This window comes from Carassius gibelio, chromosome A20 (assembly GCF_023724105.1).
Source record: "Carassius gibelio isolate Cgi1373 ecotype wild population from Czech Republic chromosome A20, carGib1.2-hapl.c, whole genome shotgun sequence".
In the NCBI taxonomy this organism is placed as follows: Eukaryota; Metazoa; Chordata; class Actinopteri; order Cypriniformes; family Cyprinidae; genus Carassius; species Carassius gibelio.
The window spans coordinates 28,219,385-28,243,281 of NC_068390.1; the positions used below are offsets into that span (position 1 = coordinate 28,219,385).

At 33.3% G+C, this 23,897-nt stretch overlaps 1 protein-coding gene across 3 annotated transcripts in view; it reads left to right on the forward strand.

Annotated features, from left to right (window-relative positions):
• The window catches only part of LOC127938067 (MAM domain-containing glycosylphosphatidylinositol anchor protein 2-like), a 97,197-nt gene extending 86,779 nt beyond the window's left edge, over window positions 1-10,418 (forward strand). For all 3 annotated transcript variants that reach the window (XM_052534462.1, XM_052534459.1, XM_052534461.1), the window contains exons 12-17: window positions 787-807; window positions 1,493-1,648; window positions 2,113-2,274; window positions 4,593-4,726; window positions 5,267-5,366; window positions 6,807-10,418. In XM_052534462.1, the coding sequence (XP_052390422.1) occupies window positions 787-807; window positions 1,493-1,648; window positions 2,113-2,274; window positions 4,593-4,726; window positions 5,267-5,366; window positions 6,807-6,895 (662 nt within the window). In that variant the 3' untranslated portion in view covers window positions 6,896-10,418. The remainder of the gene's footprint in view (window positions 1-786; window positions 808-1,492; window positions 1,649-2,112; window positions 2,275-4,592; window positions 4,727-5,266; window positions 5,367-6,806) is intronic.
• The last annotated feature ends 13,479 nt before the right edge of the window (window positions 10,419-23,897 follow it).

Consider the following 23,897-nt stretch of genomic DNA (forward strand, 5'->3'; position numbering starts at 1 on the left):
CTGCAAACTTCAGGAGCTGGAGTAGAGATGCAGTCGTTTGTGTACTGGGAGAAGAGCAGTGGGCAGAGTACATACCCCTGAGGGACACCAGTGCTGATATTGTGGATGTTTGACATCTTTCACTGAGTTTCACTAGCTGTCAGGAAGCTGGTGATCTGGTGACAGATGGAGCTAGGAACAGAGAGCTTGGTTAGTCTGTTCTGGGAGAGTATTGGGATGAAGGTGTTGAAAGCCAAGCAAAAATCCACAAACACGATCCTTGCATAAATCCTCGATTTGTCCAGATGTTGCAGGATGTTGTCAGCCAATCTAATTTTGTTTGTTCATGCAATGATAATTGTCTTAATTTGCTAATAAAGATATTATTGTTACAGCAACTGAAACAACAAGTACTGTTGTTGAGTAAATTTATTATTTTCAGATTTTCTGGATGAAAAAAAGTAAGCAAAATATAATTTCAGCGTTTCTACTTCATTGGTCTTTCTTTGTTATTATTTGTGAAATTTACTAGCAATTTCTGCCATTTAGGATTTTTTTAGTATTTGTTTTTGTTGTTATGTGTAAGAAGTATTAATTTTAAGGTTAGGTTTGGTGTAACTCAATACATTTTGCTTTTCGAAGAAGTGATTTTAGTAAATTCTAATGAATCCATTTAGGGGTCAGTTTGGAAAAAGGTCATTAAATGTGAATTAATAATAATGAATTATTGTTATTGATTGAATTGCAATGTGTTTATTATTATTCAGCAGCTGATCTGATGAATGTTTTAATCTTTTCTCTTCACAGTTCCCATCAATCCTCATCTGAGTGAGTATTTATTCACTATTCCTTCCTTCCTTCCTTCGAGAGGGTAAAGATCCTAAATTCTGAAGAGTGTCGCTCCTGCTGGAGTTTAATCAAACCAATGAATATTTATCAATAAACAGCACCTGCTGAATTCTTGTCCTGTGTTATAATGATATGTCCTGACGTTGTGAAGAGTCTCTCAGACACTTTCCACCCCAAAATGCTTAAAATATGAGGATTTGTACATGAAACAAAGCCTAATGCGATGTAATGTTACTGATAATGCATCTACACTGATTACATAAAGAGTCATTTACAGATTTTAGATATATTCCAAATTTTTTTGTAAGAGTTATGGATAGAGATAAGTCCAAATAAAGTCATATAAGTAAAAATATTTAAAACAATAATTATTATGATTAAATGCATTAAATCTATGTTGTTGTTCTTTTATTTATTTTACATATGAAGAAATAGTTAAATATTTTTTAAATTGAAGTATTTAATATATTTTAGTCCATTCATTTTAATTTGTAAAAATTAAATTAAATTAAATTAAATTAAATTAAATTAAATTAAATTAAATTAAATTAAATTAAATTAAATTAAATTAAATTAAATTAAATTACTCTTATTATCTGATCACTTTGATGATGACGACGGTTTGATGTCTGGTTGAACTAATCCTGCTTCTGCTCGTTCTCAGGAGAGTTTCACTGCAGTTTTGAGGAGGATCCCGTCTGTATGTTCACTCAGGACAAGAACGATGACTTCGACTGGACGAGACACAGCGCAGCCACACGTGACACTAAATACACGCCCAACACGGGGCCCAGCGGGGACCGCAGCGGCTCCAAACAGGGTACGAGCCTCGGACCGGATCAAACCCTGCACAGAAAAGACTGTTATCACCACAGAACACATTACGTTATCTAGAAGTTAATATTTGATCAAGAACTGTTTTCTTTTTTTACATATAAATTTATTGTTCTAAAAATGTATTTAATTTTATTATCATTCATTCACTTTCATATGAAAATAGCAATTCAGAGATTTTAGCTTCTTATTTTCTAGGACAGAGTAAAGTCATAGTAGTATATACTGTATGTGTATGTTTGTATAAGTAGTTTATGTAAAATATAGTTTATTATACATTACATATTACTATTACACATTACAAATTTATAATATGTAAAAAAAAAGTCTGTTTGTTGGGTTATTTTTTAATTATTTGGTATTATAGTAATGAGAAATAGTGGAAGAATTAGCCACCGAAGCTCATGTGTGACAGTATGTGTGTCATGGCTGTGTTTGTGTGGTCCTCAGGTTTCTACATGTACATTGAGACGTCCAGACCCCGAAAAGAGGGTGATACGGCTCGTCTCCTGAGCCCAACGTTCAACGTGGCTCTTAAAAGCTCCTACAGCATCAGCAGCCCGCCGGCGTACTGCTTCAGCTTCTACTTCCACATGTTCGGCAAACACATCGGTAAGAGCGACGGATCTCATTATCACTTCACCTGACACAGATCTGCAGACAGTCTAAACCTCAAACTCTTCTGAAAGCTGTTAAACATCTGCCATGTTTTGTGTTTGAACACACTTTGACCCCTGTAGTGGGGCATGTTGTCACATGATTGACATGCTGGAGTGGATTAGAGCATGTGACATCTGACCCCTACTCTGATCGTGCTCTCAGCTGTCAATTATACTCTTATGAGCAATATTTAATATTTATTAATGTTTTTTTTTGTTTGTTTGTTTGTTTTGTTAATTTATAATTTTGTATAATTATTATATACAATTTGTTTATATTAATTTTTGATTTTGTAGAATTCTGTTTAGCTTCATTTTTTAATTACGTTTTAGTCATTTAGTTTTAGAAATTAAAATTTCATTTCAGTTTATATTAATTTAGCTAATATTTGTCTTTTATTTTATTTCAGCTTCATTTCAGTTGTTTATTTCACTAACGATTTACAGTTTTCAATAGATTGATAGTTTATTTTAATAATTTAGTTTTTTTAATTACTGAACATGATTTTCATTCCATTTTCATTTTGATTTTAGTGTGACTTTTAATATTATTGCATTTGTCTTTAAAAATTCATTAAATATATATATGTGTGTGTGTGTGTATATATATATATATATATATATATATATATATATATATATATATATATAGGCTTTAATTTAGTAATTTAGTTTTAGTAAACATTTCCAGTTAGTTGCCAATGCAAAATTTCAAATTATCATTATTATTATTTTTATTTTATTTATTTTAATGTGAATTGTAGTAATTTTGTGTTTTTGTCATTTTTATTAGTTTTTTTTTCATATCATTTTATTTAGATTTTATCTTTTTTATTTTAGTTCTACTAATTTAGATTTAGTAATTTAAACAAATTTTATTTTACTTAGTTGCCAAAGCAACATTAAAAACTTTAATTGAAGTTTTAGTGTTTTTAGCAAATTTTAAGTTTTTTACTTTTATTTTTGTTTTGATAGATTGTCAATAATGACAATACTGACTTTTAAAAGTATTTTTAACATATTTTACCATGTTTAAATTTACAGTTTGTTCCCACTTGCACATATTAACGTTTTAAAGATTAATGAGCGCTTTGAACCTGCACACATAAAGACTGTGATATTTGTTGTACATTGGGTTGAAAAAACAGGTGTGAAAAAGACGAAAACATACAAAAACGGAAAATGTGGTGAGCTGTGATTCTGTGTAGAGTAGATGTTACCTGCGCTCAAGTCACAGCTAATTAATGAGTCTCGCATCAGTTTGTCTGTGGAGATCTTCCTCTTTGCATTTTTTTACTAGATTATATCCCAGAGCTCATGGCAAACACTCGTCGCAGTGGTCACAGTGCTTTCATTAACCGTGTTCCTCATGCCGATAGACCCGATCACGTCCAGAACCAGCACAACACCTCATTCATCTCTAAACGAGACAGTTTCTCCCTGCAGAGCGGCTGCTGGAATATAACGAGAGACGAGTAGATTTAAGAGGATAAGAGGATATCACTTACATTAACATGAGGAGAAACCCTTTCATTCCTTTTTAGTGTTCCACTCACGAAGATTGAGTATATTGACCATAATGTCCTGTTTAAGGCAATACACTACAGTTAAACCCAGCTAACAAAATAATGTTGTAAGTACATTTTGCTAAAATTTCATAAAAACATTATTTCGGAATGTTCAAACTGTTTCTGAAATGTTCTGGTTATGGAAACAATAACAGAACATTCCATTTGATCATTTTCCAAACATCGTGGGAACGTTACTTTTGAATGTTCGCTGAAAGTTCTGAAGCAATTTGTAACATTTAAAAAATGTTGGGTGGAAGTGAAACATTTCAGGAAAATGTGAAACATTTCAGGAAAAATGTTACATGAACGATGTAAGAAACATTTTTATGCCAACATTCTTAGAATATTATTAAAGATCAGATCGCTTTGACTGAAACAAACTTTACAAATATGTGTTGGAACTGAAATGGGAATATTTTCTTTCCACTAGCCTGAAAGAAGACGTGTTATGGAAGCAAAATAAAGCACAAAACTGACCATTCAATGAAAAAAACAGTCATAGAGTCGAGTTTTGCTTTAAGATTTCCACACACCTTTCCATAGTGCCGAAAGCAAGCATGAGTGTTAATTAATCAACCGAGCAGGTAGAAACCAAGTACAGCATGTGTTTGTTCCTGGACTGAGTTGCGCTCTCCAGCTCTTCTGTTGGACGGCACCGAGGAGGTCAGTTGTTAAATTAATTAGTTGTATTTTCCTGCAGGCACTCTGAATGCATTTGTGAAGCAGAAAGGTCAGTCGACTTCAGAAGCCGGTCCAGTCTGGTCTCTCAGCGGGAACCAAGGGGACCGATGGAGACAAGCCAAAATTAGCATCCATCCCACTGCCTCCTTCCAGGTGAGCGAACTGTACGGATAATTCACGTTCAGTATTTATAAAGCATTTATGAGAGGTTTGGGGTCTGTTTTGTAGATTTTTACTCATTGAGGATACATCAAATTAATGAAAAGTGGCAGTTAAGACATTTATAATGTAACAAAAGATTTCTATTCAAATAAACACTGTTCTTTTAAACTTTCTATGCATCTGTGAATCCTGAATTTTTTTTTTAAATGTATAAGTTTCCACCAAAATATTGTTCAGCACAACTGTGTTCAACACTGATAATAATCAGAAATGTTTCTTGAGCAGTAAATCATCATATTATTCTGATTTCTGAAGATCATGTGACACTGAAGACTGGAGGAGTGATGCTGAAAATACAGCGGAGCATCACAGAAATAAATTACTCTTTAACACAGATTCACACAGAAAACAGCTGGTTTAAATTAGAATAATATTTCACAATTTTTACTGTATTTTCATCAAATAAAAACAGCCTTGATTAGAATGAGAAGAGGCTCCTGAGATGTTGTTTGTTTGGTTTCCATCACACAGGTGATGTTCGAGGGCATCCGCGGCCCCGGGATCGAGGGGGACATCGCCATCGATGATGTCACTCTCGAGGAGGGGGAGTGTCCTGACCCTCCGTCCAATCGTATGTACCAAACATGCATCTCCATGGTAGCCAGGTTGTAATTATGTGAAGCACAATTACTGTACGTCCAGGAGAGCTGAGTAATTACACGTGTACAAATAGCGAGAAAGACGAAATGAGGCCAGGTAATGAGCTGGAGTGGACGAGAGCGACGGTGAGAGCAGATGAAAACCCTTCCTTCTGGAGCCAATCTAGAGCTGTAATCATGAAGTGAAGTTATGTGTTAATCAATATTTATTAGGCATCAGGTTTCTGTTATTATCTGTAAGAGATGTTTTCTCTTATTGATCGGGTTGTGAGATCTAGAGAGTGATCAAACGCTGTTGTTATTATATGCACTAGAGGATGATTATAGAGACATTTATGAGCAACCGTATGTGTGAAAAACATCACAGAGATCCTTCTGAGTGCTGTTCATGGAGAAAAGCAGGTATTAACTCTTTCCTCCCCGGGCGTTTTTTTTTTTTCTTTTTTTTAGTTGCCATTGACCACCTGCATTTTTTTTTTAATTCACAAAACTTTCATTGCTTGAACTATATTGTGTGGCATGAAAATATGAACAAGGATGCATATTTGTTTTTCAGTCTGGTTCTCTAGAGAGCACCTGGAGATTTGGTTTTGTGCTCACTCTGCACCCATTGAATATACCTATACATTTTTTTTATAATTAATAAAATTATTAATGGTATAAATGCATTTTTTTTTGTAAAATAATGATTGTGCATTAACAGCTGTCAACCATCCCTGTATGCAAATGAGAGGATTCTGCTTGAATATATATATATATATATATATATATATATTTATATATTTTTTTTATTAACACTTGATTGTTGGTAGGTAAAAAAAAAAAAAAAAAGCTTTTGAACAGAAAGCTTAGAAAATCGCGTAAAAAAAAAAAACACCCTTATCTTATTCAGATCAATCTTGAGCAGAGTTGATCACATCCAGATTACAAACATTTCATTTGGTAACATAAGGCAGTTTTGATGCAACATAGGGAATGTTTAATGTTCAATGATCGCGTTATTTTACAGATGCATTCGCTTACAAACACGTCTCTTCTTCACCTGTGTTTTGATCACCAGATATTAAATACTCTTTCAGAAGATGTGTAATAGCGCCCCCTCCTGTATAACAGTTAAATTACAGAAAGCCAGAAAATTCCGTGTTTAAAGGGACAGTTCACCCAAAAATGAAAACTCTCATCATTTACTCACCCTTATGACATTCCAAACCTGTATGAGTTTCTAATTTCTGATGAGCACAAAAGAAGATATTTTAAAGAATGCTGTCAACCATGCAGTTGACAGTAGCCATTGCCTTCCACGGTAGTTTTTTCAATACTGTGGAAGTCAATGGCTACCGTAAATTGATGTACCGTAAGTGATCTGGTTATCTGGTTTAATGGTAATCTCTTTCTCTGTGTGTTTCCCACAGCGATCAGAGGAGCGGCTGCACACAGCGTCTCCAGTATATGGCCATTGAGCGTCACGCTGTTTTATACCGTATTCATTGGTCTGAGGTGACACTCCACGTGAGAAGAGACTCCAGACACGTCCCTCAATATATAATCACCAAAGATTCATGCTTTCGGATCGCTTGGAAGGCACAACCACAAACAGAAAAGTAATAACTAATGCTAAAAATAAATTCTCTCGATGTCTGGAACCAACCGAGGGTTTGAGCACTGACCCGAGAAGCACAACGACTACATCGCAATCTGGATTTAATCGTGAATGAAGATTCCCCTTCCCTGTTTTCCATCTTGAGATGCTGTTGTGCTTTGGAGTACTTCTCATCTTCTTCTGTTAGTCCCGATCTTGAATTGTTCTGGATTTGGTTCAGATTGGCGCTTTAAAACGCTTTATTCACAACACTGTGCTCACGTTCCCAAGTGGAGAACCTTGCGTGTTTTGGCGTCTGTGATGGTTCGTCATCGTTCCCAGCACCGGTTGAGACAGAGTTTCTGCCGTTAAAAAAAAAAGAAGTGCCTTCAGGTTAAAAAACAAACAAAACTGATCCGTTAGCCTGGCCATCGACACCAAACGTCCATGTTTCTAACATCTCTGATGGGCTATTTTATACTCATTTCCACGATGTTTGGCTGCTGGAGGACGATGTATGTACGAATGTCACGCTCTCCATCCCGAACCGTCATGCTTCTGTCATTTATATACCGAACAATGTGCATTCTGAGAGAAAAATAAAAACACAAAATATTCATAATTATAATAATATTTTATTACTCCATCCAGAATGTGTCTCAGCTTTTACACACGAACTGTGAAAGTCAGTGGTGGTAACTTATCAATGCTTTTAAAAAAAAGAAACGTGTCGAGTTGTGTCTCGTTTCTTCTGATTTACATTCAAATGTTCCGACTTTATTGTCTTTATTTCTCGTCGTCTCCCTTGCATTGCTGAAAATATTAAAAACAGGCAGAAACATGCCGGTTTGTTAACTGTACAACTTGTATATGTAAAGAAGCTCTGATTTATACGAGATGTTTTGTGTACGAGTCAAAGGAAGCACAACATTTAGGATTCAACCGTTTAGAAGCATCATATATGTGAGCGTCCTCCTGAAAAACCAACGTGAAAATAAAACGTGACACTGAAAGCGTCGAAGCTAATTGAATCAATACTACTTTACTTTCGCATGGGCTATTTTTAAATAGATTTTTCACATAATGGTAATATCGTTCATGCAAAGGGTTAAAAACAAAATACGAAAAACGTCAAAAGCTGACTTACAGTCAAAGATGTTCAGAAGTCATTTAAAGTAATAGTTCACATGAAATTGAAAATGTCTGAAAGAACGAGCCGGTGAATAATGAAGCGTGATTAATCTCTTGGTTTTACCGGAGGACGTGACGTCACATATATGTGTTGGCATGATGTAAAAGATTCATTCACAGTACGATGACTGACGCTCGTTACAGGACTTCAGAATCATCCGTCTAACGAATCACGAGTCAAATATACAAGTCAAATCAGCCAAACAGAGTGTCAGAGTCTTTATGATGTAAAAATGAGACGGCCACAAGAAAACAAACCAATACTAATGATGTTAATCAAGGGCTAAAGGCATCTTAGCTTGTTTCTGTGTGAACAAATACTACATGAGAAATATCATTTGAAGTCATGGATGTAATGTGTTTTCTGTTTAGAGCTGGGTTGAATGCATTTGTGATGATTTGCTGGTGAAAACGAGCCAACATTGTGAGTATTGCAATGATTTTATTGCACTTTTTGTTTGGTGTTCGCATATGATTCATTCGAGTGAATCACTTCAAAATGTCCGATTCAACAACTCCTTCCGAAAAGTCATTCAAGTGTTTTATTAAAAATACTATGTACTGCACATAGTATTTAATGTACTGTAAATATTGCTGTTTATTATTCTGTATTGTTGGTAAATGATTCAGAATCGTTTGTGTTCGTTTAGTGTGGAACTGTTGCTTTGATTGTTTGAATTAGACTTTCACTGGGTTTTACTTTTATGTTTAAACATTTACATTCTGATTATTGTCTGAAAAGTGTTGGGATAATTGCATCACCAGCTCGAATGCCATGATGAAATGTTGATAGGGTAACGATTGGTCAAATTTAACCCTCCTATCGCATTTTTGCATTGGTGAAACGTGAGCTTGTAAAACTTGTAATTTGTTTTGTCTAAAGCCATATTGTTTCTGATCGGCAACTTCTCATTAATGAGGGAATTCGCAAAAAAAATCCAAGTTTACAGTGTTTTACCTTTTTAATATTTGAGAAAACTCAATAATTATTGGAAATTTCACATTTTACAACAACTACAGTAAAAACACTGTGATGCGAGAAACAATATATATTTAAAATGAGAAATTTTATTTTGATAAACCATCATATGAATTTTTTTTAATCATTTAATATGAGAATTTAACCCATTGAAATGAATGGAATTAAATTAAATTCCTTTGAACTTACAACTTACTCTACTCAAAAACGACATATTCATTTTCTAACAACGTAAATATTACTCTGGAATTGGAAATTCAAACAAAATTCATTCATTTTAGTTTCATAACCAGACAAAAAATTCTGCAGTGCAGCATAGTAAAATATGGACTTCTTCTCTTTCAAACTCTTTCCTTTATCAAATTTAGTCATTTTAGTCAGATTTTCATTGGGCTGTAGTTCATTAGATACTGTTTATTTGTTTTAGTCTGTTTATAGTGACTCTGTGCCTGTTTATTTAGATTACCAACAGAATTCAGTCCTAAAAGTCTGTGAGAGACAGGAAAGAGGCTACATTTATTTTACAGAAATAATTTGAGACCGATCTAACTAATAGATGCCAAAAAAAAAATGAAAAAAATTCCTGTGTAGTCAATTCACTTCCGGGTCAAAAATGACCCGAGCACATAACAATTTATTTTAAATGGTTATATGTCTTAAAAAGTGTTTTTAAAAATCTAGAAAAAAATGAATGATGTGTATTTTAATATTCTTCATCCATGTGAGAAGCTTTTATTTCTGTTCTAAAATCAATGGATTAAAAAAAAATTATGTGCTGCTTTTTTTTTTTTTTTTTTTTTTTTTACCGATCTGAATTCGATAGGAGGGTTGGGACATTAATGAATGTTCCAGTCAAAACACTGATCAAAGAATAAACGTGGTGTCAGACCTTCCAGAATATCTCATATACAGTATATATTCAGTTCGTCATCCGCAGAAGCGTCGAGTGTTTTAGTAGAGCTGATCTGAAGACCTCGTCATCTTCTGAAGAGCTTTATGGCTGCTTCTCTCGCTCTCACAGACATTTTATCTTAAACCAACACAAGTGCATGAATGCAGAAGAAGTTTGCTTTTCTCGCTGACTGCAGGTCAATCACTGGAGTTCAGTGTAAATGGTTTGGTCTGATCTGATGTCCTGTAACAGCCGTTCAGTCATTATACTCGCTTAACATCCAATAATGCTTCCTTTCACTGTATTTCTTTGGATTTGCCATCCATTTCTGTGTCATTCTTGCAACTAATAATGAAAAAATAATAATAAAGAAAGCTATTTTACGTCTGTGTTGGTGAAACGCATTGTAGGAAGTCCTTCTGCCTGTGTTCCTGGAGTATTTTGCTGTCTTATTAGACATTATTGATTTTTGCAAGATTTTTTTTTAACAATCTTGACTAGGCAACAAAAACAATACTCAACATTTCTAAATGTAGTTAGTTTCCTTTCATAGTGGGGCATGTTGTCACTGTAGGAGCTGTTTGTTGAGACATTTGTAAATTACCTATAAATACCTATATTTTGCACAACATTTAAATGTTTTATAGCTTTTTTAATGTATTTAAGAATAGAGCATTCATGAGATAAAAAAAAAATAAAAAGAAAACATACTAAATTATGAAACTTGATTCAACGTAAAAAAAAATTCTATTCAGTTGATTATACTAAATTTTTAACTAGCCGTGTCATTTCAATACAGAAAATAAAATAGTTAGAAATTAATGAAATATTGTAACTTTAAAAATTAAGTTGAAAATTTGAAAATTAAAGTAATTGGGGAAAAAAAGAGTATTTTATTATCATTCAGATACTATAATAGTATTTGTTATTTTTGTAAATATTATATTTTCTGTTTTTATAGTTGATTCTTTTAAAGTGTTACTGTGTTTTTGACATTTTTTTTCCCGTTTGAATTATTTTAGTAAATCAAGTTAAACTAATTGAAAATGAAAAATGTTGCTCCAGAAGCTAGCTGAAATAAAATATTATTTCATGTAACTTTTATTTCAAATAACAAAATATTTGATGTTTATATGCCGTGAAATATTGAGAACTTGATATTGCATGTGTTGTTTAGATGATACATCCCACAAAATAATAATTGGAAATGATGTTTGTAATGTGTCTCTGCCCGTGTGCTGTTGAAGTGTTTTAATGACCCGGAGTCATTATTTATCTGCTGTCTGGATTGGCTTCACGTCACACTGAACGCCAGCTGTGTGTGTGTGTGTGTGTGTGTGTGTGTGTGTGTGTGTGTCATTGATTTATTGATCTCTCAGCTTCACGTTATTGGAATATGATATTGGGATGATTTTGTGACATTATGAAACATTGTTGGAATCATTTGGTTGTGGAGTAACTCGACTGACTTTTCCATTAACAAGATAATTTTCCCAGCAAGGAACAGTGCAGGCAAAACACTAATGCATTGTTTTTATTGAACACATAATAATTAGACCCATCACTGTTACAGTGTTTTGTGAAATTGACTTGCAATTTCTGGAAACAAGCTTCCATACTATGTAGCTTCAATTCCTCAAAAGTCCGAGTTCATACGGCTAAATATATGTGAGAGGAAGATGAAGGAGGTCTGAACCTTCACTTGGGCTTTCCAGCATCTGCAGGTTTATGTTCTGTGATGATGCTGGTTGTTTTTGTGTCCTGCAGATATTGTGTCCTTCATTATGTGTCTCTGCTACCTGTGGGCGAGCGTATCAGTCAGATGAAGCTCATATCCGTTCCTGCGGGTATCTTTGGTCTGAATGTGAAGCTTTGACGCCATCTCAACATCTCTGATCTCCGTCACGTCCGAGCAAGCAGGACTCGAGCCTCAGACGCTCATTAACATGCGTCCTGACGTCTCTGGTGCACAGTGTCATTGTGCATTACATTACACTTTCTTTGTGTTTGCTGCAAGAGAAAATGCAAAGGATGCAAATGCATCGCATCGTGTTTTTGAGGAACATTCAACATCAGATCTATCATCCGTCCATTAAATGAGGATTCTTCATTTGTGAAGCCATTAAAACACACTCACTCTGAGTTTAACGAATGCTCTTAGGGATTGATGGCGCTCGTTATTTCAATAGTTTCTATAGTGGATCAGCGGGTGTTTTTCTCAAAGACAGTAAATCAGGACTGATAGTCTGTTCACCTGTACTTTAAAGCTCCTCTGAAAGTCCACAGCATCAATACATCGAAGCAGAACGTCGCTGAGGTCTTAAATCATTACTGTATCCTTAAGAAAAGGATGACTGTGTGTAAATAACAAATAAACACTGGTGCGATATTGACTTCAATACTGCAGTCTGTTCGGATCACCAATGCTGCATTTATTTGATCAAAAATACAGTAAAAATTATGAAATAGTTTTGTAAAGTAAAACAGCTGTTTTCTGTGTGAATCTGGGTTAAAGTGTAATGTATTTCTGTGATGCTCCGCTGTATTTTCAGCATCATTCCTCCAGTCTTCAGTGTCACATGATCTTCAGAAATCAGAATAATATGATGATTAATGCTCAAGAAACATTTCTGATTATTATCAGTGTTGAACACAGTTGTGCTGCTTAATACTGAAGACTGGAGTTATGATACTGAAAATTCAGCTTTTATCAGAGGAATAAATAACAGTTTAATAGAGATTCAAATAGAGAACAGCTATTTTAAATTGTAATAATATTTAAAAAAATGTACTGTATTTTGATCAAATTAATATCGCCTTGGAGAGCAGGCATTAAAAAAATGTTTAAAAAAATGTATTATTCCAAACCTTTAGTGTATTTAAACCACATAACTGCATGAAGAGTATAATATTGTATTGTGTGTTTATGTGTGTGTCGACCGCAGAGCTGCGAGTGTTTTCACAGACTCTAAGCATTCAGTCTAGCGCTGTGTGTAATCTCAGTCCGCGGTCGTGTGTTTTGTTCCATGTGGGTGATTCTCATAAGAGCTTCTCCAGTCGACTGCCACCGGTTTATACTTCACACCTGAGTGATTGAGTGTAGATGTGTGGAGGTTTGAGTGAACTGGAAGCTCTCGCTGTTCACGCCGCCACAGTCTAAACCTGCAAAATCTACAGTCGTGACAGAAATATGAATCTTTATTGTTCTGACAGCACATCCCAGCTAACAGGGATCATTCTCACAACATGTAAGTAACGTTTACCGAACGTTCTTATAATGTTGTGATGTCTATGATGTTATTTATTCTTGAATGTTCTAAGAAACTTTTTTTGTTATAACCTTTAAATAATGTTTTAATCATGACAAACTGGACATTTTAGCGTTTTTAGAATATTAAAAACTAGATGAGTAAAGTTTGTAAACAAACATTGATGTGTTGGCTTGACAATTCCCTGTGTGAAGGTTTTGAAATAACTTTGAATTCCTTGAAGTTTGAAGATTTTACTAAGTCAATAAAATGTTATAAACATGTTCTACATGTTATTAACTAGTTATTAAGGAACTTGCTAACATGAATTGGCATGCTGTTAACATGTTTTAACACATCACTAGCAGGTTTGGCATGCTCTAATATGTTGCTAACATGATTTAGCATGTTGTTAACTTGTTTTAGCCTGTTTCTATCATGATTAAGCGAGTACGTATAAACTTTTAGTTTGTACGTTTTATTATGTTGTTAACATGATTCCGTTCACATCATAGTGTTGAGACTGCATTCGTTAAGATTTCCAGTGATTTATTGGCAGCTGCTGACTCAGGACTTCTATATTTACTTGTTTTGCTTGATTTGAGCGCAGCCTTTGACACAGTATTTTGTTAGACAGCTTGGAGTCTAATGGAATCATGGGCACTGCCCGAACTTTGTTTCGATCTTATCCAATGGGTTGTACTCAATTTCTACAATTGAAGCAGTTTAAATCAAAGCCTTCGTATGTTACTACTGGGGTTCCACAGGGCTCAGTTTTGGGTCCTCTCTTATTTATTATTTATCTTTTACCTCTTGGTAATAGTTTTAAGATATTTGGTATTCAGTTCTACATCTATGCTGATGACATAAATGACATAAATACACCGTCGCTCTGCATACTTCCACATGCATAATATTAATCGTATATGTCCGGCTCTTTCAGTTAAGAGCACAGCGATTCTTGTTCATGCTTTAGTCACTTCCCGTGTTGATTATTGTAACACTTTTATGGTCTTCCTTCAGAGCTTCTCCATAAACCTCGGCTAGTACAGAATTGAGCTGAACCAATTATTTGCTAAACTCCTATAAGTGAACACATTACTCCCATGATACCACACTAAGATTGGATACCCAGTTAAATACTGTATTAAATTTACATTTTCTCTGTGCAAGGCACTTAATAATCTTGCTCCTTTATACTTATGTGAACTTCTTCATATTAACACTCCTACTAGCACTCTGTACTTAATCTTGTTCTCCCTCGAATTCAGCCTTTAGTCCTGCGACTCCTTATTTATAGAATTAAGTCTTGCCTTAAGACCCATATTTTAAGACAGGCTTTATTTGATTGTTTGTATGCTTGTATTAGGTCGGTTTAGGCTGTGATAAATAGTACTGTTGCTTAAGGTTGGTTGTTTCAATGTAAGGTGTCCTTGAGTGCCTTGTAAGGTGCCTATAAATAAAATTAAATAATAATAATAATAATAATAATTTAGCATGTTGCTCAAATAATTTAGCCCATTGTTACTATATTTTAGCATGTTGCTAGCATGTTTCATCATTTTGGTAACGTTTCAATATGTTGCTAACATGATTTAACACATTATTAACATGTTTTAGCATTTTGCTAGCATGATTTAAAACATGAACGTGTTTTAGCATGTTGCATGTTTTAGCATATTTGCAACATGATTAAACTTGTTGTTATTGTGTTTAAACGTGTTGGTAGCATGTTGCTATCATGTTTAAACGTTTGTAGACATGATTTAGCATGTTTTATTTGTTGCTAGCATGTTTCAGCATTTTAGTAACATGTTTCAACATGTTGCTAACATGATTTAACATGCTGTTAACGTGTTTCAGGATGTTGCTAGCATGTTTCAGAACATTGCTAGCATGTTATAACATGTTGCTAACATGACATAACACTTTAATGTGTTTTAGCATGTTGTTAGCATGTTGCTAGCACGTTTCAGCCCTTTGGTAACATGTTTCAACATGTGGCTAACATGATTTAACATGTTGTTAATGTGTTTTAGCATGTTCTTTGCATGTTTCAGAACATTGCTAGCATGTTACAACATGTTACTAACATGACATAACACTTTAATGTGTTTTAGAATGTTGTTAGCATGTTGCTAGCATCTTTCAGCATGTTGCAAAAATAATTTAATGTGTTGTTAAATTTTTTAGCATGTTTCAGCATGTTTCTAACGTGATTTTTCTGTTTGTCTGATGTCTGTTCAACAAAAACTGTAAGTTGGTTCACTTGGAAAAGTAAAAGCAACCTGAGTCGGAGCAAAGTTTGGTGAATGTAGAAACTAACTACATCTAGTCTCAGAAGAGAAATAGTTCAGTGAACAGGATTTAGTCAAACTAATAACGCCTATTTAATTCAGCCTGATTCAAATAATGTTATAGTTTGGGAGAAAATAAAGTTAGTAGAACATTATAAGAAATGTTTTAGCAACTTTTAAATAATGTTCCTCTGAGCGAGATGTGCTCTCGGGTTCTTCAGGTGAAGATGCTGAATGTTTATCTGAGGATGTTTGACCTGTGTCCGCTCCGGATCAGCGGCTTACTGAAGCCTGATCCTCAGGAACACTGGAGCGAAACATTTTAATTGTAGCTTGTGCTGCAGATACTGTATGGATTCTCACAGCTGATCGATCTGAATGCCGTATCAGAGATGGACGCCAGGAGAAGAGAGGCTTTTACACAGATATGAGCAGATCAGTTCAGCTCTTATTTCGCCCCAAGATCCAATTTTTTTTATTATTATAATTTTTAAATTCATTTTCAAATTCTGTAAACTGATATTTTCTACATCTAATCATGCTTTACAAATGTACTGTACATTTTAAATAACAGAAAAATATTACAACTAAATATTTGATATTAAATAATTTCCTTATATTAGTGACTTGTTTATTGTCTTATATATTTACATTTTAAGATTTATTAAATAGTAATCTATTAGCATTACTATTTTAAAATCTCAGTCCCATTTCTTAAATCCGAACAAACAAAATGATCATAACGAGTTTAAATTCTAATTTCTGTGCTGCCAAGGAATTTTAAATAGCCTATTAAAATCATCACACATTAAATTCGAAAAGTAAGTGATTTATATATATTATCATGCTTTACAAATGCATTGTGCAAAGAAAAGTACATAAATAACAGTAATATATATTCTATTTTAAATGTTTAAATTTCTTTTAATTAAATATTTTAATGGATTAATTTTCTTTATTTATTTATTTAGATTTTGCCGTGAAATGTATTTTTTTTTAATTGTGCATACAAATATTTGTTATTATATTATATTTTAAATATTATATTATATTACATTTTAACACGTTTTAATAAAAAAAAGTACTTTTTATCTAGTTTTTCTGCACTGAAGGAGACATCACACAGATTTAAATGTTCACGGTGATCTTTTTACCAAAATCATCATAAAACATATAATCATGGTTTACAAATGCAATTTGCATTTTAAATACTAAATGAATATTAATATTATATATTTTATAGAAAATAGTTTTTGTCTAATAATGATTCATTGTTTTTCCATAATATTTATTTTTAAAGATTTTGTATTTATAGTAATCTGTTACTGTTGCTCTTTTAAACTTGTTTCTAAAATGCAAATAATCATTATGGCAGTTTTAAATTATTATTATTATTGTACTCACAATGATATTAAATATTAAAATGATCATTAATTAAATTCATAAATGCATGATTTATACAAATAATCATTCTTTATAAATGTACTGTGCAATTTAAATAATATAAAATTATTATATATTTTGTATTAAATATTAAAATTTATTGTAATGTTGATTTATTTATTGTTGTATAGAATGCTTTTTACATTTGAATATTTATTAATATTTAATTTATCATTATTATTCATTTTTTATGAAATAATAATAAATGCAGTGAATGAAAATAGATGAGCGGTGTGAGTTAATGACACGGATTCACTCCATGTTTCATTGTGTTTAAGCATAAAAGTTTATTTTACCAGAAGTTCACAATGGAAACGTTTGCTGCAGAAACTCTAGTTATTGATTCTCAGATGGTCTCGGGGAACAGACTGCATAAATGCATCATATTGAAGGAATGTTTTCATCTGTAACGGAGTCTAATTGAATGCAAATGAAAAACACATCGCTGGCTCTGATGCTTATGGAGCAAAATCTGTTTTATCGATGATCATGAACTTTATTTATTGTCTGCTTGAATTGCGTTCCAGAAGCTGTGTGCTGATATATCACTGCTGGTATCTGCATTTGAATGGATCTGAGCCCAATTCATCAGGATTTCAGCGCTTCTCAGGTGAGTTTGCATTCATGAGACTGACTTTACAAACGTCTGTCAGCTTTAACAACCTCCTGCTCACGCTGTTAAGAAGCTCGCTTTAATAAAAGCTGAAAAGAAAATATCTGCCTTTGAATTAAATTTCTGCCTAGGTTTAAAAATAAAAAAATACATATATTAGAATTCAGAGTTTATGAAGTAAAAATTAAAAATATTTTTATCTTGCGATTCTGAATTTATGGAATAAAAAATGTAAGAAAATAAATACATTTTTAAATGTTTTATCTTGCAGTTCTGACTTTTATTCTCAGAATCATGAGTTTATGAAATAAAAAATAAATATAAAGTTCAATCTTTTTTATCTAACTATACTCAATTTTTGTCAGAATTCTGAAAAATGAAAAAGTAATTTTTTTCTAGCAATACTGACTTTTTTTCTCAGAATTCTAAATATATATGTGTGTGTGTGTTTGTGTGTGTGTGAGTGTTTAAATATTTATCTCAATATTCTGAGTTTATTCTCAGGATTTTGAGTTTACAAAATCCTTTAAACTTGCAACTCTTGCTTTTTTCTCAGAATTCTGAGTTGTGGAATTTTTCTCAATTAAAAAAAATATAGATATATTTTTAACTCTGACCGCAAGCAGATAAACAGATAATCCATCCAAACTCACTGCATTGACTGACTCAGTGATGTTCAAATGAACAGAAACATGTTTTAAAAGCACAAGAATGTGTGTTTTTACACTTTCTGTTGGAAATAAACCTACAAATGTCTTTCTTATAATGATTGTGAATATTAAAGGAAGGATTTCACCAGATAACAGTTTCACCGGAACACGTGAGCGCAGATGCGTATTTCACATTAACATCTGAAATCTGGCATTGAGTTAGTTTTCTCACAGAAGCAGATTGTCTCAGATTTTCTCCAGAGGACGTGAAATGTGTTTAACAAACGAGTCAATTGGAGACAAGGGACCGAGGGCCGTTTCTCCTCCTTCACTACTATCTTCTGTCTTTCATTCTCGTCTCATTGAGTGGATCCTCGTCTGAAGTCAGATAAGACTCTCACATAAAGAAACATGTCTGTTGTGGTGTGAGGCGCGGAGACTTTGAGTTACTGAAGTTGATGAAAGTGTTGTGTTGGCCTCAGGTCGGCCCGCACACAGAGACTCAAGGAGACACAGATCTCTACAGATTCCAAGTAATTCTAAATTATGTAATTCTTTAAAAACTGTTCCTTTACAGTGCAGTATATGAAATCATTGGTCACCCATTAAATATTTATTTATTTCAAAGGTATCCAAGGAGCTGCTCTTGAATGGTTTAGATCTTATCTCTCAATAAGTAAGTTCAGTCTTAATATTGGGGAGTGTTCGTCTGTTTTATCTTGTGGTGTTCCCCAGGGATCTATTCTAGCTACCATCCTTTTTTGTTATATATGCTACCATTAGAGTCTATCTTCAGGAAACATAGGTTGTCGTTTTACTGCTATGCAGATGACACTCAAGTCTATTTACCCTTAAAACCTGATACTGATGAGTTGGAAACACTCAGGGCCTAGCTATCTGACCTGAAAGATTAGTTATTTTTTAACTTCCTCAATCATAGTTTTTGATTCATCTGATTCTCCTAGTCAAATAACCCTAGGTAATTTTAACACTCTGCAAAACCTTGGGTAAAGAACATGGGTTTTGTTTTCAATTATTTGACAAGCAGATAAAAGCATAGGTCAAATCCTGTTTAAATAGCTCATGCATTTTTAACATAAAGGCTACATTACTGTAATTCAAATTATTACAGGACAATTAAAGCTACAGTAGGGAACTTTTGACGCTCTAGCGGTTAATAAACAGAACTGCTTGCGTCTTGCGGAAGAACATTTTAGCCGGAACTACTTCTCTCTGTTTATGTCTATGAAGAATCACAAAGGTACTGGGTTACTCTGCCGCGGTATCCCCGAAGCAATCTAAAATAGTCCCAATATAAACACTTATTATATAAATTAACCCTCCAGTATTCGATCTGCTCCATCCATATAAGTTAAAAATCTACCTTTTTTAACTGCCATTTGATCCATTATGAAATGTATTGCACTGTTTGTTTGTTACTGAATTATTATGAAAACTAAATTATTTGTTACTGTATTTAATATTCAATACTTGGTTTTGTTATTTATTGATGTTTTTAACTGTCTCTTGAATTGTTGTAAACCACATTGGTCAACTGTTGTGTTTAATTGTGCTATAGAAATAAATTTAACATTGACATTGATATTTATTTTAAAATTAATTGCAATGCGTATAAAATATTTTAATTAAGAATCCATTGGTCATCTTTATAAACTATTAATTAATTAATTAATTTATTTATTTTATTTTATTTTTATTTTGAGTTTATCTCACAATACATAATGTGCAATTTATGGATAGATAGATAGCTAGATAGATAGATAGATAGATAGATAGATAGATAGATAGATAGATAGATAGATAGATAGATAGATAGATAGATAGATAGATAGATAGATAGATAGATAGATAGATAGATAGATAGATAGATAGATAGATATTAATATCTAAGTTAATAATTAAGTTTATAAATCTCAAGTATAAACAGTAAGCCTTATGTAATCTTTGATTTGTCGCATTTCTCACATGTATTGAAACTCACAGCCCTTTTAGCATTTAGAGTTTATCCTCTAATTAATGTTTTACACCTTTGATGTTGCCAAAATCTCCAGTGAATCTCAACTTAAAATAGTCACAAAAGAGGCTATTGTCTGTAAAACAAGGCCTAATTTCAGTAAATTGTCCTTAGACTAATTACAGTGAGGCGGTGTTGTGAAGGAAAATAGACTGATTTCAGATCAATGCTACATTAGGCTACAGTTTTTGTGGTTAATTTCCACTGTGACGTTTAAATGACCCTGGAATAGAGTTACTGAAATTGATGTTTTTGTTCAAAGTTAAATAAAAGTGAATCTGCAAAATCAGTTGAAGGTACGACTCTACAGTGAAACCTCAAAATGAGCCACAAAAATGTATGTTTTGTTGCTTTATACTGCATTAGGACTGAAGTGCCAATCAACATACAACAGTCACAAAGACGATTCACTTTCATGAAGTCATTTTAATCACATCAGAAACACAAATGACTGAAAGATGAGCAAATCGTTTCTAGTGCAGCTCTAATAACAATTCAGACTTATGAGTATATATCATGATTCTGACTTTATATTTTGATTCTGATTTTAAATCTCGTAATCCTGAGTTTAAATCTTACAATCCTGAATTTAAATCTCACAATCCTGAGTTTAAATCTAGCTATCCTGAGTTTAAATCTCACAATCCTGAGTTTATATCTCACAATCTTGAGTTTAAATCTCACAATCCTGAGTTTAAATCTAGCAATCCTGAGTTTATATCTCGCAATCCTGAGTTTAAATCTAGCTATCCTGAGTTAAAATCTCACAGTCTTGAGTTTAAATCTCACAATCCTGAGGTTAAATATAGCAATCCTGAGTTTAAATCTTGCACTCCTGAGTTTAAATCTCACAATCCTAAGTTTAAATCTAGCTATCCTGAATTTAAATCTCACAATCCTGAGTTTAAATCTCACAATCCTGAGTTTAAATCTCACAATCCTGAGTTCAAATCTCACAATCCTGAGTTTAAATCTCACAATCCTAAATTTAAATCTAGCTATCCTGAGTTAAAATCTCACAGTCTTGAGTTTAAATCTCACAATCCTGAGGTTAAATATAGCAATCCTGAGTTTAAATCTCGCACTCCTGAGTTTAAATCTCACAATCCTAAGTTTAAATCTAGCTATCCTGAATTTAAATCTCACAATCCTGAGTTTAAATCTCACAATCCTGAGTTTAAATCTCACAATCCTGAGTTCAAATCTCACAATCCTGAGTTTAAATCTCACAATCCTGAGTTTAAATCTCGCAATCCTGAGTTTAAATCTCGCAATCCTGAGTTTAAATCTCGCAATCCTGAGTTTAAATCTCACAATCCTGAGTTTAAATCTCACAATCCTGAGTTTAAATCTCGCAATCCTGAGTTTATATCTCACAATCCAGAGTTTAAATCTCGCAATCCTGAGTTCAAATCTCACAATCCTGAGTTTAAATCTCACAATCCTGAGTTTAAATCTCGCAATCCTGAGTTTAAATCTCACAATCCTGAGTTTAAATGTCACAATCCTGAGTTTAAATCTCGCAATCCTGAGTTTATATCTCACAATCCAGAGTTTAAATCTCGCAATCCTGAGTTCAAATCTCACAATCCTGAGTTTAAATCTCACAAACCTGAGTTTAAATCTCGCAATCCTGAGTTTAAATCTCACAATCCTGAGTTTAAATCTCTCAATCCTGAGTTTAAATCTCACAATCCTGAGTTCAAATCTCACAATCCTATGTTTATTTCATAATTCTGAACATTACCATTCTGATTTCATATCTCACAACCCAGTTTATTCTGAGTTTAAATCTTACAATTCTGTTTTTTTTTTTTCATGATTCTGATTTTAAATCTTAAAAATTTCAAGATAAAAGGTCTGTTGTGAGAAAAAAAGTTGCATCCTGTGGCAGAAACATGCTTTCATTCCTATTCTAATATTTGTGAAAATAACTATACATTTCTGAGTGAACATGGTTCGTACAGAAGTTGTTTTCACTGTAGTAAGAGCTGAGTGTTCCCTCAGACGGAGGGTTTTTCTCCTGGCGTTTGTCGCAGATGTCCGTGTTTGTCTCCTGAGAGAGCAGCGCACCACGATCGACCCAGATGTGCCTTTATTCACATCAGCTGTGAGAGGAGGAGTCGTGTAAGTGCAGATCAACATCTGCGTCGCATGAGGGAAACACATCCGATGTGATAGCCAAGCTCTCGCGGGGAGTTTCATCTGTACTGAGCCTCTAATAATGTCTAATAATCCCAGAGGATCGGAACGAGTCTCACCAAGTCCTTCTGCAAGATGAAGAAGCTCTTGAAACGGCAGGCTGAACTAATAATAATTATTATTTTGAAAAAACATCTCACTGCAGGAGATAGTTTTATCTAGATCATAGCACATGAGTATATTTTTCTGGTAGAAGAGAACAGGGTTACATGAGTTAGTTTGTATATTTCTTGATTCTGCTTCAAAATAAAAGTGTATTTCTTTCAAATGAATGGCTGCTGTCAGAAAAGCTGATAAAAACATCACATCATATCTGTGCAGATTTCTCTCCTGATTCAGACCAGAACACTTTTTCACTGGATGAAGTGTTATTATGGATTATAGACTCTATGTGTTTGAGTTAAAATCATCTTAATGCTGGATGTGTTTCAGGTTTTGTCTTCTCCAGATGTTCACTGATGGACTGGAGTGCTGTGGATTATTGGGATGTTTTTATCAGACTCTCATTCTGACGGCACCCATTCACTGCAGAGCATCCATTGATGAGACACTGATGCAGTGCTACATTTCTACAAACCTGATGAAGAAACAAACTCATCCTTAATTTGGATGACTTGAGGATGAGCATGTTTTCAACAACATGTTTTCAGCTTTAAATGAGTTATTTTGATGAAACATGAAGACAAACATTGCCATTGCTTTAGTATAACACTGATACATCATTCACAATAGGAATTGGTTTTATTTTAGTATTACTTATAACTATTATAGTTATAATCATTATAGTTTATGCTGATGTTTTGAATTAGCTTTTGTTTTTATATTATCAGTTTTCATTTATTTATTTATTTTTATTTTTTTTTGTTATGTGCTTTTTATATTTGTATAAGTTGGTTCTTTATCAATATTACTATTTAGATTTAAAGTGTTTTTATTTCCAGTTCAGTGAATTTAGTGCTTCTACTTAAATTATTTCAGTTATATGTCAAGACATTTCCAAAAAAAAGAAAATAATATATATATTTATTTCTATCTACTCAGCTCTGTGTGTCTGTAATGCCGCTGTGAACGTTTAGCTAAGCAGTTCATCCATGCCTAATGCCTTTCGCTTAACTCCAAATGCATTGTGGGATGACGATTAGCCATGCTTTGTTTGGAGGAAACATTATGTATGTATCGTGACATTTTCAATTAGACTAAAATCGTACTTTAAAACAAACAATTACAGCAGTGAGACGGATCTGCAGTTTCTCAGAAGACTAATGGAGATCACATGCTGTACTCAGATTAATAGTGTGATTATTTCTCTGCTGCATCTGTTGATCAGATCAAACCGCTTTTAAATGTGTTTGACTAAAGCATTTCACTTATGCA